At 45.2% G+C, this 16,542-nt stretch overlaps 1 protein-coding gene across 13 annotated transcripts in view; it reads right to left on the minus strand.

The window, feature by feature from the left end:
• TERT (telomerase reverse transcriptase) overlaps positions 1-16,542 on the minus strand; it is a 96,523-nt gene that overhangs the window by 77,899 nt on the left and 2,082 nt on the right. For 8 of the 13 annotated variants that reach the window (XR_014513345.1, XR_014513346.1, XR_014513348.1 and 5 more), the window contains exons 2-8: positions 13,961-15,809; positions 10,563-10,761; positions 8,657-8,846; positions 7,627-7,809; positions 5,853-6,014; positions 4,230-4,343; positions 1,881-1,966 (exon numbers count right to left, since the gene is read on the minus strand). Coding sequence is in view for 4 of the 13 variants with exons in the window: in XM_083449299.1 (XP_083305425.1) it covers positions 1,881-1,966; positions 4,230-4,343; positions 5,853-6,014; positions 7,627-7,809; positions 8,657-8,846; positions 10,563-10,761; positions 13,961-15,809 (2,783 nt within the window). In the remaining 9 variants the exon portion in view is untranslated. The remainder of the gene's footprint in view (positions 1-1,880; positions 1,967-4,229; positions 4,344-5,852; positions 6,015-7,626; positions 7,810-8,656; positions 8,847-10,562; positions 10,762-13,960; positions 15,810-16,542) is intronic. The other 5 variants (XR_014513342.1, XR_014513343.1, XR_014513344.1 and 2 more) reach the window with 1 other exon arrangement.

Below are 16,542 nucleotides of genomic sequence, written 5' to 3' on the forward strand. Positions count from 1 at the left end.
ATCCAAGAGCTTTAGAATTTTCCAGCGAATTCCAAAATATTCATGGCTCTTTTGTGCCCAAAGTCAATAGTTTTAGCAAAAATAACTTATCAACCAAATGGCAAATCCATCATATGCTTCTACAAATGCTTCACAGAATCCCTTGTGTCTGAGCAACATATCTGTTAGTCCGACAACAGTTTAACAGACTCAGCATAGGTCTCCATAAAGGAAGGGATCTGAAAGGAGTCAGGGTCAGCCCTGAAAAAACGGTTGCAGGTTAACAAAGCAAGCAGTTGTACTCATTTATTAAGAGCGAGCCATCCCCTGTACTGATGAGACACTCTCGAGGGCCACCTTGGAGCCACAGTAGTTCTTTAGACCCAACACAGACAAAGTGCAGACCACCCGGGTTTGAGGAAGAGATATAAGACCTGGAACTACAGTGGTGCCTCGCAAGACGAAAAGAATCAGTTCTGTGAGTCTCTTCGTCTTGCGGTTTTTTTCGTCTTGCGAAGCAAACCCATTAGTGGCTTAGCGCTATTAGCGGGCTTAGCGGATCAGCTGATAAGTGGCTTAGCGGATCAGCTGATAAGTGGCTTAGCGGATCAGCTGATAAGCGGCTTAGCGGATCAGCTGATAAGCGGCTTAGCGGATCAGCTGATAAGCGGCTTAGCGGATCAGCTGATAAGCGGCTTAGCGGATCAGCTGATAAGCGGCTTAGCAGATCAGCTGTTAAGTGGCTTAGCGGATCAGCTGTTAAGCGGCTTAGCGGCTTGGGGAAAAGGGGGGGGGGAACCCCCGCAGGAACTCGCAAGACATTTTCGTCTTGCGAAGCAAGCCCATAGGAAATTCGTTTTGCGAAGCACCTCCAAAACGGAAAACCCTTTCGTCTTGCGGGTTTTCCGTCTTGCGAGGCATTCGTCTTGCGGGGCACCACTGTAGTTTGGAATGGCAACCGTCAACCCTGGAACATATGAAGTGATAAGAGGAGTGGGCCTGATCGTGTGAAGAGTGCTTAAAAACACAAAGGGAAAATGATCTTCTTGAACCCAAACTGGTCTTTGAAGATACCAACGTCCACCAGATCAATGCAAAGAAACAGCTTACATGGCTTATCATAATTATGAAAGCAGGGGGAGTCAATTAATTTTGCTGAAAAGATTCTGGCAAACACTTGATTGTTCTTGCAAAATTAATGGATGCCGATTTGAATGAATGCAGTTCCCCTTTGGGCACTCAGCTAAACCCATTCCATTAACTTCTCCATTCTGAAAGCCTCTTATTATTACTTTTTAAGGTTTAAAAGAAATGGATACAGACTAATGCTTAAGACTCCTCTGAAAGATTGGATTTGGAACAACGTTCTTGATTCAGCTTCCAGAGGGATATTAATTATTTTGGCTGCAGCAAATTAAGAGCATTGTAGCAAATTTATTATGGCACAAGCTTCTGAATAAGCAGACAAAAGCTTATGCTTTGAAATTTTTAAGTCTTTAATGAACTACAAGACTCTTCGTTGTTTTATTCTGAATTCAGAAATCACCTCAGCCAACTGGCTGCATTCAGAAGCAATGCTGGCTAAAAACCTACAATTTGGTAAAGTAGTCTGTGAACTCAACTTAAAAACTCCTCCCTCCTACCTTGAGCAGGTAAATAAACCATGGTTTTAGGGTTGTGTCTGAAGCAGTCTTCACAGTTTGTGTCCCCCCACCCCACCCCCCACCAAGAAAACTAAAAATCAGGAAGATAAGGTCTGCTTTTTGTTTACCATTCATGGTTTGCTGGGGTGAGCTGTGTGCCATCAGGCTAATAATAATAATAATAATAATAATAATAATAATAATACATTTTGGTACCTGAAAAGTTCATGTAACCAATGATAATAAAAGAGACTTTACCTCTTCTCAATTTTCAGAATGCTATGGTGGATCAACTGCAAGAAGAACTCATAGAGGCTGGATTTGTTTTCCCTCAAAGAGACACCCTGAAAGAAGAAAAGACAAAAGTAGAAGTTTGAACTTTGTCTACTTTGGCTTATGATATTTGGCCTAATATTAGCATGTTAACACCTATGCCTGCTCTGAGGTCAGGTGTGCTTGTAAAGCATGCCCAGACTAAACAGCTAAGAGCCAAGTGCCAGTGAAGCTGCCACCAAACGAACAGAAGACCCAGTTGTAAAATGTTAAGCTTAACAATGAAGGATTTCCCTCAAACAAGGATGTCTGTCAGCACCATCTACTGGCGGGAAGTGGCAAAGACATGCACTCAAACTGGGAAACTAAAGGGCTAAATTGAGAAGTCACGGAGTGGAATGGATGCAGCAGTGAATTAACGTGGCATTTGACGATGCTATTCAAAAGGAGGAACATGTGTGGCTCAGTATAGCTGAGCAAACTAACGCTCCATACAATTTTCTCTTGGGCATATTTTAAACACTTGTTAAGAGCTTTACAAAATCCCCTCTTTTAAAGCTGCTAACATTGCAAGTTTCAGAATTCTCCCTTGTGCACCAAGATATGGAAAGTTCAGATTGCAGGATCGTGGTAAGAGGGGTTAAAATATTAAAAGTGAAAACTGCACAATGCAAGATGTGGGCAACCTCTAAATAGGAATGCAAATACTAGCGTCAACCCCAAATGAATAATAATAATATAATAATAATTTATTATTTATACCCCGCCCATCTGGCTGGGTTTCCCCAGCCACTCTGGGCGGCTTCCAAAAGAATATTAAAATACTGTGATACATCAAACATTAAAAGCTTCCCTAAACAGGGCTGCCTTCAGATGTCTTCTAAAAGTCTGGTAGTTGTTGTTCTCTTTGACATCTGGTGGGAGGGTGTTCCACAGGGAGGGCGCCACTACGGAGAAGGCCCTCTGCCTGGTTCCCTGTAACTTGGCTTCTCGCAGTGAGGGAACCGCCAGGTGCTGGACCTCAGTGTCCGGGTAGAGCGATGGGGGTGGAGACGCTCCTTCAGGTATACTGGACCGAGGCCGTTTAGGGCTTTAAAGGTCAGCACCAACACTTTGAATTGTGCTCGGAAACGTACTGGGAGCCAATGTAGGTCTTTCAAGACCGGTGTTATATGGTCTTGGCGGCTGCTCCCAGTCACCAGTCTGGCTGCTGCATTCTGGATTAGTTGTAGTTTCTGGGTCACCTTCAAAGGTAGCCCCACGTAGAGTGCATTGCAGTAGTCCAAGTGGGAGATATATCGTCTTGAAGTTAATCTCATCTTCAGAAATGGTAAAATGCAGTGACTAATAGTACAAACCTATGAATGTTTACTACGAGGTAAATCCTACTGGATGCAGTGGGTTTAGGATTGCAGCCTAACTGAAGGAGTTATGACTGAGGCAGTCTACTGCTCAAATCTTGCCTCTGCCATGAATTTATTGGCTGTCCTGAACTCAGCAGGTATTAAAAGAAACTATGGTTTATTGAACAACTATGGTTTATTGTAAGGTGAACAAGTCTAAGTGAGCCTTGGGATTGAATGCTTCCCTCGCCCCACATGTTTGCTGCTGGCAAAGCTACATTTTAGCATGTCACCCAAACTTTAAACTGGGGTTTACCCAAACCATAGTTAAGATTTACTGTGGTTTGACAAGTTCAGACGGCATGGCAAGAGAAAGTAAAAAAAAAAGAAGAGTGTGTGTGTGTGTGTGAGAGAGAGAGACAACCAATCGCAAGGTTTGCCTACAGCTTGGGACCTCAAAACACACCAATGGGGCAGCCTTAGGAAATCCTCTTTCAATCATAGAATCATAGAGTTGGAAGAGACCACAAGGGCCATCGAGTCCAACCCCCTGCCAAGCAGGAAACACCATCAGAGCACTCCTGACATATGGTTGTCAAGCCTCTGCTTAAAGACCTCCAAAGAAGGAGACTCCACCACACTCCTTGGCAGCAAATTTCACTGTCAAACAGCTCTTACTGTCAGGAAGTTCTTCCTAATGTTTAGGTGGAATCTTCTTTCTTGTAGTTTGGATCCATTGCTCCGTGTCCGCTTCTCTGGAGCAGCAGAAAACAACCTTTCTCCCTCCTCTATGTGACATCCTTTTATATATTTGAACATGGCTATCATATCACCCCTTAACCTCCTCTTCTCCAGGCTAAACATGCCCAGCTCCCTTAGCCGTTCCTCATAAGGCATCAGAGCACTCCTGACATATGGTTGTCAAGCCTCTGCTTAAAGACCTCCAAATCTCAGCCTCCCTAGTTAAACAGAATGGTACACAGAAGCTTACCTGCTCAACTATTACTGCATTCCGCAGTGAGGTGCTCTCTTGAAGATGACACAGAAACTGTTTCATATCAGGCTTAAACTCACTGGAAACAGATACCTGCAAACAACATCCAGACTGAGACATTTTTGAGTTGACCTCCAGCATAGTAAAAATGTCAGGGTTAACAATTACAAGGAGCTGGATTGAGAGAAGAGAATGTGGAAGGAGGCAGGCAGAAGACCACTCTACTTCCTGGCACCCCCCCCCCAGCTTCTCCCAAGGGTTCGGGCAAGGGCTGCCCCACATTTCTCCCAGGAGCTGCTAGCATGTGCTCCTCAGCCCATACTTCCTCCCTTCTTTTCTGTGGTAATCAATAAATAAGAACTACGAAGCTCCTGGTGCACTCAGAAGAAACATTACAATTTTAAAATCCTGGACTATTCAGCAGATATGCATTTCCATGGTGTAAAATAAATTAAAAACCCTGCAAAAGCTAGGGCACAGCCTCTCTGCCATCAACGATACCATCTGATGCTACTTCAAAATCAAGGCAATGGTCAGCCCAGGAGCAGTCTCAAATGCAGGCACTGCCACCTAGCTAAGAACAGCTGAATTCACCTCTGGAACAGGGATATGGCTCAACTATTTTGAACAGGGCTCTATGAACCTGCTTGCTTGCGGATCTTGCATGCCCAGCGCAAGGATCCTCTTCCAGGTCTGACTTTTGCAGGAGCACGACACTGAGGTTTTCTACATCCTGCCAAAGCTCAGCATGAGGGAAGGCCCTCTGCCTACCTCCATAGAAAACTTGGGGGAGGAAAAGCCCTGCTGCTGCACTTCCGCATGAGGCATCAGTGAGGTTCCATTGGAACCTCTTGCAAAACCCCGGAGCGAGCGAGAGTACCGTATTTTTTGCTCTATTGGACGCAGTTTTTCCCCTCCAAAAATTGAGGGGAAATGTGTGTGCGTCCTATGGAGCGAATGCAGGCTTGTGCCATAGCCGCGCGCAACCCCTCCGGCAGGGAGAGGCTGCACGGGGCTATGGCTTCTTTAGCCCTGCGCAGCGTCAAGGAGAGGCTGCACGGGGCTGAAGGGGAAGGCAAAACAGCGAGCGGGATGGATCCCGCTCGCTGCCTTGCCTTCTTCCATAGCTGCGCGCAACCCCTCCGGCAAGGAGAGGCTGCACGGGGCTATGGCTTCTTTAGCCCTGCGCAGCGTCAAGGAGAGGCTGCACGGGGCTGAAGGGGAAGGCAAAACAGCGAGCGGGATGGATCCCTTGTTCCATAGCTGCGCGCAACCCCTCTGGCAGGGAGAGGTTGTGTGCAGCCTGTACGCTGCTTTTGGGGGCTGGGGGGGGGGAAATATTTTTTTCTTGATTTCCCCCCCCCCCTTAAAACTGGGTGCGCCCTATGGTCCGGTGCGCCCAATGGTGCGAAAAATACGGTAAGCGCCACAAGCAGGAGCAACCATTTTTAGTTAGCAGGTAGGACATTTCAAAATGTGTTGCTTTCTGGCCTTAAGGATGGTATTCGTTGGATAGCTTTTCCGTGGAATATTTGCAAAGACGTTACAGAGTTCCCACGGTTGTTATACTTATCAGAGAACAGAAAATGGGGGTGAGAGAAAGAAAAAGATCCACCCTACGTGTCTCCTGTAGCATATTCTCTTAAGTCCATTTCTGGTCCTCATGATCACTGCATAGCGGCGTATGTTGTAACTGGTCTCTCTCTCCACAGCAAGGACTTGTGAAATTACTTCTATCAGTTTATTATGGGGAATGGTATCGTAAGCCCCTGTGACATCAGCCTGAAAGAGAACCGGGGGGGGGGGGGGGGAGAATAAATTCCATTATTTTAAACTTTCAACCGTGCATCAGATATCACACAAAGCAAAGAACTTGCAACGCAAGGGCATTTGCTAACCGGTACAGATGTATTCTGCAAAGGATAATGATAACATCAGCAATAATGCATTTACAAACAGGATAGGCCGCTGCCCCGAGGAGCTTACAGACTAAACTTCAGTGCAGGGAAAGGGAACAGAGGGAGGAAGAAAAGACAGGGATGAGGGTAACAGAGGACAAACCTATATTCTGCTCAGTAACACATGCTTAGCTTCAACAGGGGATGTGGACTGTAGATTTCAGGAGGGTTTTAATGGAAATTTCAACAAACTAGGGGTGAGCAGCTGAGAGGCAAGAGCCCTGGAACTGGAGTGGAGGATGGATACCTGTAAAACTTCCAAATCCTTGGCTGGAATCTGCACAGAACAGAGAAATTTGCTGGGTTCTGCAAAGGCTCCTTGCTGCTGGAGTTTCTCTCTAAACTTTGCTTCGTACATGTTGCAGGTGGAGGACTCGCAGGTGAGAGAAAGCTTGCGTGTGTGCATGAGAGACAATGTGATGTGTCCGTGTATGAGTGATAATGTGAGTGTGTTGAAGAGTGGATAAGACTATATATGTCATTCAATGGCAGCCTTTTGGGGGCTGGCACGTTTCGGCAAACCAAAAACCTTCTGTAACGTGGCTGGTTTCCGCTGACTCAAGTTAACAACCCCTGAATCGACCTCAGTTCTGCGCAGGGCAAAACTTGGAAGCCTAGTGTGAATTCTATCCCAACCCAAGTATGAAACCAACTCCAGTTACAACTGTTCTTTCTTGAGATATTACAGAGCCCTATCCTTCCTTACAGGTTTGATTACCAGGAGTGAAGTGAAAGAAGTAAACAGCTCAATGCCATCAGTGTTACAAAACTGAGCAATAATAATAATAATAATAAATTTTATTTATATCCCGCCCTCCCCAGCCAAAGCTCAGGGCGGCTAACAACAATTAAATAATCAAACAATCAAATAATCCAACATTCTAAAAAACATTCCATTATAAAAATTAATTAAAATCAAATTAATGGCAACCGTTAAGCAAAATTCTGTGCAGGTTGCCAGAGGAGGGAGTCAGGCTGGGCCCTGACCAAAGGCCTGGTGGAACAACTCTGTCTTGCAGGTCTTGCGGAAAGATGTCAGGTCCCGCAGGGCCCTAGTCTCTTGTGACAGAGCGTTCCACCAGATTGGAGCCACAGCCGAGAAAGCCCTGGCTCTAGTTGAGGCCAGCCTAACCTCTCTGAGGCCTGGGACCTTCAGGATGTTTTTATTTGAAGACCGTAGGTTTCTCTGTGGGGCATACCAGGAGAGGCGGTCACGTGAATTCTATCCCAACCCAAGTATGAAACCAACTGGGGCCACGGACCCCAGCTTATGAAATATTTCTGATTCCCAGTGCATGTTTATTCAGACCTACATGCCATTGGGTTCAACAGAGCTTGGTCACAGAACTACAGCCTTAAGCAAAGAAAAATCCTGGGTTCTGTCCACTTTCAAGAAATGGAAAACATCCAGACCCAACGGAGACACTAAGCGTTACCTTCACAAAGTAGAATCTCGGCATTTCAGAGTTTGACTCTAAAACCTTCAAAACAAACTTCTTCCATATTGCGTAAGTATCATCTTTTCCAAACACAGAAGAGCCAAGCAAGATGGGGTTCTTGGTGCTTTCATAACTAAGGACACTAAATAAGTTTTTAAGTTGTTTGTTGAAGTACTGAACCTAGGAGAAAATTAAAGAGAGAGAGAAATTAGGGGGCGTTAGTGTTTCACAAAGGACAAAGCGTTCTCATGCATGTCCAAGTTGACTGATCTCTTGGAAGAGAAGGCAACTAGCAAAGGGAGAAAGTGGATCTATAGAATCGTTATATCATATAATCTTCTGCTGTCCATTACATTTGGCCTCACGGTCCAAGTTTCTGGCCCCATATTTATCGAGAATTGCTGACGGACCTCAGGAAGCCCAAATAATATACTTATTAAACGACGAAGATACAAGTAGATCCCTTGCTGTCGCTAGATACCTGATTAATGTTTTATTTCAAAAGAGGAGAAATGGATCACTGTATGACTCTGACAGCTTAGCTAATCTTAAGAACCATCAATAAGTGCCAGAACTAAGACGCATACCCCCAAAATCTGATGGATTTGAATTGCGGTTTACATAGAGGGAGCTTATTGTGTACAGTGTTTACTTAACTGAAGTAAAATCGGTTTTATATGGGTGTTTTAACTTGGAACTGTTTAAATTGTATTGTTTATGGATAAATTTTGATGTATTGTTTTCGATATGGGCCAATGGCCGCAAATAAATTATTATTATTACTATTATTAGCAAAGGTAGAAAATGAAGAGTTCTTGGAAAGGACGCATGCTGCATTTAAGAAGGATGTAGGAATAGGATTTAGCCTTGTTTAGGGAAGTTTCTAATGACTGATGATTTAATGTATTTTTACTCTCTTGTTGGAAGACACCCAAATATTCAGAATTCAGAAGAGGGCTACAACGATGATAAAGACAACACTTGCTCACTGAATGAACTTCACACTATGCAACTGGAAAATAAGAACCTTTTGGTCTCTGCTCTTTCTACAGAATGCTTCAGCCCCTACAACGTCATTCAGGTTGACCACGGGACGCAGACCATTCGCTTTGGGGATGAACCGGAGTTTCGATGCCAGGGGGACACACTTTTTCTGCTGCAGAATTTCAATCTCCTCCTTTGATAAGGCACGAAGCTGCACTTTGGCCAGATGACCTCTAAAGTGGAAAGGAACATTATTCTTTTACAACAGACTACGAAGCAGATCACAAAATTCCCCTCGAGTTTTGCTTCCGTACAATCCGTGCTATTTTGCTAGAAAAAGAGGTGCCGGAACTCACCGTGAGCGCTGCCATTGCTCTCCTACAATGGTAATGGCGCCCACTTGAGAGGTGCCAGAACTGAGTTTTAGAAGAGATTCTTTCAACCAACTGGAAATTGGGAAGATGTGTGACTTTGTTTGTCTTGGTAACACAGCAAGCCATGTGATCTACCATTAATACTGTGGTAAATCTGCTTAAGAACTTAATTCGTTCCAGAGGTCCATTCTTAACCTGAAACCGTTCTTAACCTGAGGTGCCACTTTAGCTAATGGGGCCTCCCACTGCCGCCGCCGTGTGATTTCTGTTCTCATCCTGAGGTAAAGTTCTTAACCCGAGGTACTACTTCCGGGTTAGCGGAGTCTGCAACCTGAAGTGTTTGTAACCCGAGGTCCCACTGTACAATGGACCCTCCGGATACGAACTTAATTCATTCCGGGGGTCCATGCGCAACCTGAAAAGTCCACAACGAGAGGCGCTGCTTCTGCGCATTCTGCATTCGCAACCTGAAAGTTATGTTACCCAAAGGTAACGTAACCCAAGGTATAGAGGAGAGAGGGGCAAGACTACTCAGGACATCTGGTTTTCCACTTTGTCTTCATGAACAATGCTAGGACATAAATCTCATCAGAGAAACTTTGAAGCTCAGGTTCAATTAAAAAAAAACCAACGGCTCTGTGTGTGTGTCTGAGACGTGGTCTTGCAATTCAATGGCCCAATATGCCAGGGGGCATGTCCCCATCTGTGCTTTCAGAGGGTTGGGTACATTCCCAATGTACACACTAGAGCACATCACACAAGTGGGATCCTGGCTCAACCACAATCCTCACGTGGAGAAGCTGTGTAGGCTCGCTCGCACACCTGCGCACCAGTATGAACTTAAGAGACCTTTGCAATATCTCAATATTTCTGGATGATAGCACACCAATTTGGCACATCAGGGGCAGGAATAGCTTGTGACACCTCACACATATGCTCTCAACCTTTTTGGTACGCGTGATTCATCTGACCTCCCCCACCCCCTCAAAATGGCAACACTCAAATCAGTGAGCTACATTTGAAAGGTTCAGAGTCCTAGACCTCGTCTGCATGACACGTTTAAAGCAGTATCATACTGGTTTAAACAGTTGTTTAAAATAATAATATAATAATAATTTATTATTTATACCCCACCCATCCGGCTGGGTTTCCCCAGCCACTCTGGGCGGCTCCCAACCGAATATTAAAATCACAATACAGCATTAAACATTAAAAAGTTCCCATATTTATGCTGAATATGTAGTTTAACAGTGCAGAGAGTTGTTAGGAGACCGCCTAGCCTCCCTCGCAGAGAGGGACTGACTTTTTAACCCCTCTGGGAACTGTAGCTCTGTGAGGGGAATAGGGATCTCTGAACAACTCCCAGCACCCTTAACAAACTACACTTCCCAGGATTCTCTGGGGGAAGCCATGATGGATTAAAGTGGCATAATATAATAAAATGTGCAGTGCAAATGGGACCCTCTTCAAATGGCATCTTCCCAGAGGAAGGTATGGGAGACTGTGCAAAGGGAGCACACATTCCCCACCCCCCTTGCGCAGGATACGAATTACGGTGCTTCAAGTAATATATACCTAATGCCAATCCTCTGCAACTTCCTCCAAACAGCCTTTCTGAAGTAAAAAAGCATGTTCTTTTGAAACATAGTCTCCGTGATATAGAAGAAAGATCGCAGCAGTTCTGCAACGAAGGAGTTCATCAGCCAGTACAGGAATTTGGACATCAGATCTTCACGGAAACGGTGTTCGGAGGCAGGAACAAAACGCCTGAGTTCTATAAGCAGAATTGCAGGTTTATTGACGGTTAATAATAATAATAAATTTTATTTATATCCCGCCCTCCCCAGCCAAAGCCCGGCTCAGGGCAGCTAACAACACTAAAATAGTGCAACATTATAAAACATTATAAAATTAATTAAAATCAAAATTGATGGCAACCATAAACTAAAGTTTTGTAAAGATTGCCAAAGGAGGGAGTCAGGCTGCACCCTGACCAAAGGCCTGGTGGAACAGCTCTGTCTTGCAGGCCCTGCGGAAAGATGTCAAGTCCTGCAGGGCCCTTGTCTCTTGTGACAGAGCGTTCCACCAGGTTGGAGCCGCAGCCGAAAAAGCCCTGGCTCTAGTTGAGGCCAGCCTAACCTCTCTGTGGCCTGGGACCTTCAAGATGTTTCCATTTGAGGACCGTAAGTTCCTCTGTGGGGCATACCAGGAGAGGCGGTCCCGTAGGTACGAGGGTCCTAGGCCGTATAGGGCTTTGAAGGTTAAAACCAGCACCTTAAACCTGATCCTGTACTCCACTGGGAGCCAGTGCTTTCTAGATTAAGTCTAGAAAGAGCTTTCTAAAAAAAATCGCCACCACGACCAAAGTATAGGCTAACATTTTACGAAGATGGGTTCCTCCAAGTGAAAACACACAGCTGGAAACACCAACAGACATTTCTGCTGCGGCTACATTATGAGACAGGCATGGCAAGATCTGTCCCCTCTCATACGCACACTTAGCCATGTAGTAGGAATGCCAATTTCTTCCCTTGGAAGCCCAGGATCTGGCAAGGGTGGCGGCGCAGACTTGTCTTCTGGGCCATGACACCATTTGAGTATCGCACACACAAAATCACACCATTCGGGCAAGCTCATTAAAATATTTGCGGGCTAGTAAATTCCGCAGACTTATTTGCAAGGCTGAAATCTGCCAGAGAATATCAGCATCCTATTCTGAGTAATTCTGGTTATAGCTGGGCTTGCTATAGGAGTGCCATCGCTATTTTCCCCCTCTCCCAACTCTGGAATGCCTTGCTCTTAGAAATTCAGACTGTAGAGACTCTGAGAGCAAGTATTCTTGCTGGCTTTCAGATGGCAAGTATAAATAACCCTGTTCTCCCAGGCACTCTCAAAAAACACACTCTTTTGTTTTATTATTCTCAAGCAGCTGCTCTATTGCTTGTATTTATTAACTGGGTTGTTTTAAACCATAGAACTGTAGAGTTGGAAGGGACCACAAGGGTCATCCAGTCCAGCCCCCTGCAATGCAGGAATCTTTGGCCCAACGTGGGGCTCGAACCCACAACCCAGAGATTCAGAGTCTTATGCTCTACCGACTGAGCTACCCAAACCAGGATGCATGGTTAAATCTCTGCTTGTTAAAAACAAGCTGAACCCAAGCTCTGTCACATTCTTTTGGGATTGTTTCCCAAAAGAATCCTCAACACTGGGAAGATACGATTGATAAACTGGAACGTGTCCAGAGGAGGGCAACCAAAATGGTCAAAGGCCTGGAAACGATGCCTTATGAGGAACGGCTAAGGGAGCTGGGCATGTTTAGCCTGGAGAAGAGGAGGTTAAGGGGTGATATGATAGCCATGTTCAAATATATAAAAGGATGTCACATAGAGGAGGGAGAAAGGTTGTTTTCTGCTGCTCCAGAGAAGCGGACATGGAGCAATGGATCCAAACTACAAGAAAGAAGATTCCACCTAAACATTAGGAAGAACTTCCTGACAGTAAGAGCTGTTCGACAGTGGAATTTGCTGCCAAGGAGTGTGGTGGAGTCTCCTTCTTTGGAGGTCTTTAAGCAGAGGCTTGACAACCATATGTCAGGAGTGCTCTGATGGTGTTTCCTGCTTGGCAGGGGGTTGGACTCGATGGCCCTTGCGGCCTCTTCCAACTCTATGATTCTATGATTCTATGATTTCCAACTTCGTAGAATGATGATACTTTTTGCGGCCAAGCTAGCTTTGAGAACAATGGTTTGGTGGCCTTTGTCAGAGCCTACTTCACTGGGCTCAAGCCTAGAAAAGCATGTGTAACTTGGACAGGAAGGGATGTCTCATGGGTTATTTTAGTTCTACTCATCACTTTTTTCCAAAAGGATGTCCCACAAAATGTATCTGAATAAAACAGCATCATCAACGTATATCTCTCAGATAACAGAATTGTGCTGGGACACAATGGATGGTTGCCCAACACGTTACACTCCTAAGTTACCAACTTCATTTATACACTTTGTGTATTATTGTAGCGATAGCCAGTGCTGAGTCCTTCCAGATGGTGCTGCAACTCCCATCAAATCCCTGGTCGTTGACCATGCTTTCTGGGGCTGATGGGGGCTATATTCTAACACCACACACAGAGCATTATGTAGGTCAGGGACGTCCAACTCCCAATAGACTGCAATCTACTCACACGATAAAAAAAACTGGCAGTGTGATCTATCCAAAATTGTTGAGGTTTTTTTATGAAGCCAAAGTTCTGGAGCTTTTTTAGGAAAGGCAAAGTTGGGTCGTCGTCCCCCCTTTTTATAAGGAGATCTCTGAGGGGCCAGAAATCCGCCAGGATCTACCAGGAACACCCCGCGATCTACCTGTTGGACATGCCTGATGTAGGTTATCCCTGCAGGACTGCATTTCGCACTAGGTTGGAAATTATCCTGCTATGTTGACATGAGGAAGGACAGTCTAAAAACAAAGCCACTTTCAGGAGATGCTGCTTTTGATGGGATGTTTTGTTTCTGCCTAGAATGTTCAGTTCATATTAAGTTCATGAAACATCGTACCATGACTTGTTCCTGTTCTGTTCCTGTTCTGAATGCGCAGCTGACCACATCTATGGAAGGCGATGGCTATGCCTTTTAAGTTTTACTATATTAATCACTTAGTTTAATAATGAGTATATCAATCATGTAGTGATAGTTTAATAAGGAAGTTTTCATACCTGTCTAACTCTGTGTTCCTTTCCCAACCCTTTAATCTATTGATGATTAATGCCTATATGCAGCCTATATGCAACCCTTGCTTTGTCCTTGTGTTAACCAATCAGCAACAAGCACATACGTGGCAATGCTTGGCAATGCTGTAATATTCAATAAAAGGGACTCTCTGAGACTTGCTCGAGAGATGCCTCCCGTATGACACTTGTCACTCGTCTGTCGTTTATTTCAACTCAACAGCTTTCATCTTAATAACCACAGTCCATACCTTTGGTCAGACGAAGCCAAGCGCAATCGTTGACTCTCATTTTCCACATCAGCTCCCGTAACGAAAACGTGGAAAACTTCCCCAGAGAGATAAACTGCTTTACGTTCTTGTAGAAGCGGCATTTGTTATGGTTTGAGCCCCAGAGTACAGCAGGGACCACTCTCTCCAGACAGCCCCTCACAAAAGTGTACACTTGCCAGTGGCTGCTATGTTGCTTAAGGAACACTGTGACGTCAGAACTAGGGGAGACTTGGGGAGCTCGCATTTCAGTTCTTTTTTGATGCAACTCAGTTTTTTCAAAGCTTCTACAGGAAGCACCTGAGAATGGACCCAAATCACCCGATACCTTTCTTGGGGAATTTTCTGTGACCTTCGCCTGCCATTTCTTTGGCAAGCTTTGACCCTCTTGACAGACGTTTTGCTTGCAACTCCGTCTTCCTGGGCCAATTTTGTCCAACTCCCAAATGGGACAATTATTTCTTAACACTGTTAGGTAAGGACACTTTGTGTGGTTCCGCAACAGTTCCTGGAAGATGCCTCTCATCTGCCAGTAGCGTTTTGGAAGTCGCTTCTTCTTCCTATTGTAACCTGGAAGACTTGATTCGCCCGGCTGCTTTGGAATCTTGCTGTTCAAAAATATGGCTTCCACAAGCCGCCACCCGCCTGCCGGATAGCCCTTTAAGCGGTTCAGCACAAATGATTTAGGTAGACGCTCTTTCAACTGCCGGCAAGAATACAAGAGGGAACGTCTTTCAATCTGCACGGCAGGAGCAGAAATCCTATCAGAAAACTCCTGAGCTGGCTTAGATGTTCTTAGGCCTCTGTCTGTAGCCGTAGCGTTCGCAAGCTTTACTGAGCAATAATCAGAAATGCTAGGTTCTACCTTTGGCACCGAAGTGCGAGGTTTTGTTTTGGTTCTAGATCCACACAGCGTTTTGCTCTCCGTACCACACTCTGGATTATCCAGATCTGTGCAATCCGAGGTTTGTGCTCCAAGTTCACTTCTCTGAGCAACAGGCTCCACGAAAACTACCTGCTCCTCTGAAATTGGCCTTACACACCCTCTGGATGCATCCCCACCACCAACCAGAATTATTTGTTTTTTGCGTTCATTGGGAATTGGGTTTCTTGTTTCTTCTCCCAGGCCCTCGTCCGTCTGCGTGGTTTTCTTTCTCTTAGCGCTAATTTCATAACAGTCCTTCCATTTCCTTTTACGAGGCGGTGCTGTTAAACACCGGCAGTGTTTGGGGCTTGGCTGGTCCTCTAGGTAGTCACTGGACCTTGTAACCAGTTCATTTCCTGTAGGGCTCAGCCTGGCAGCTCTCTGAACCTTTAAAAGCTGCTGGGAGTCACCGCTTACACCTTCTTGTGATCTGCGCCATCTTTGCTTCCCAGAGTTCCATTTCCCCCCGTTTGCCTTCGCGAGGTATTTCACACAAGGCCGAAGCCTTCCTCGCAGGTAGCTAGATAAGACGCCGGGTGCCGGCCTGGGATATCTCTGTCTGAAGAACGCAGGAGAGGTTTTTGCGCTTCTTAAATCAAGTTCGTAGATGGGTTGGCCGCAAATTTGGTAACAGCAACTGGGAGGCACGAGCATGAAGAGAGAACAGTGTTCCAGTATGTACATCATGACATCATCCCCAACTCTGCTCAGGACTATTTCCCAGAGAACACTTTGGCGAATGGTTTCTGTTGTGCTATTACGCTGGTAGCTGCAGATATTTGGCATGGAGGGCAGATGGCGGTTATTCTCGTTCAAGGGTCCGTAGCCAAACGCCAGGACATTCTTTTTCTTCTTTTCACAGATTCTCTGAACGACTCTTGCCACAACATCCTCCTGACTGGAAACCTGCAAATGCAGCAAAAAAAAAAAAAAAAAAAAAAGCAGCAACATTTTCATTAGCAGGTGCCTGAAAGACTGGTAATAATAATAATAATAATAATAATAATAATAATAATAATAATAATAATAATAATAATTTATTATTTATACCCTGCCCATCTAGCTGAGTTTCCCCAGCCACTCTGGGCGGCTCCCAATCAAGTGTTAAAAACAGTACAGCATTAAATATTAAAAACTTCCCTGAACAGGGCTGCCTTCAGATGTCTTTTAAAGATAGGATAGCTGCTTATTTCCTTCACATCTGAAGGGAGGGTGTTCCACAGGGCAGGTGCCACTACCGAGTAGGCCCTCTGTCTGGTTCCCTGTAACCTCACTTCTCACAGTGAGGGAACCGCCAGAAGGCCCTCTGCACTGGATCTCAGTGTCCGGGCTGAACGATGGGGGTGGAGATGCTCCTTCATTACTGTGTGCTACAGTTCCGCAAAAGAAAACAGCCCCCCCCCAAATGCCGCCAGCATGTGACTCAAGCACTCCACAATGATGCCTGCTTGCACAATTTATACGGAGAAATTACTTAAGCTGAGCCTGCCAAACAGAAACTTGTTGGCATGGACCAGCAACGCACAATTCAAAGATATCAAAGGCTGGCTCACACAGACAAATATTTGAAGAAGGGAAGTCACAATCGCTGAAAGTGAAGTGGCTAATATACCTTGAGGATGCGTTCTGTGCAACATAA

Source organism: Podarcis tiliguerta, assembly GCF_965153285.1.
Source record: "Podarcis tiliguerta genome assembly, chromosome: 7".
In the NCBI taxonomy this organism is placed as follows: domain Eukaryota; kingdom Metazoa; phylum Chordata; class Lepidosauria; order Squamata; family Lacertidae; genus Podarcis; species Podarcis tiliguerta.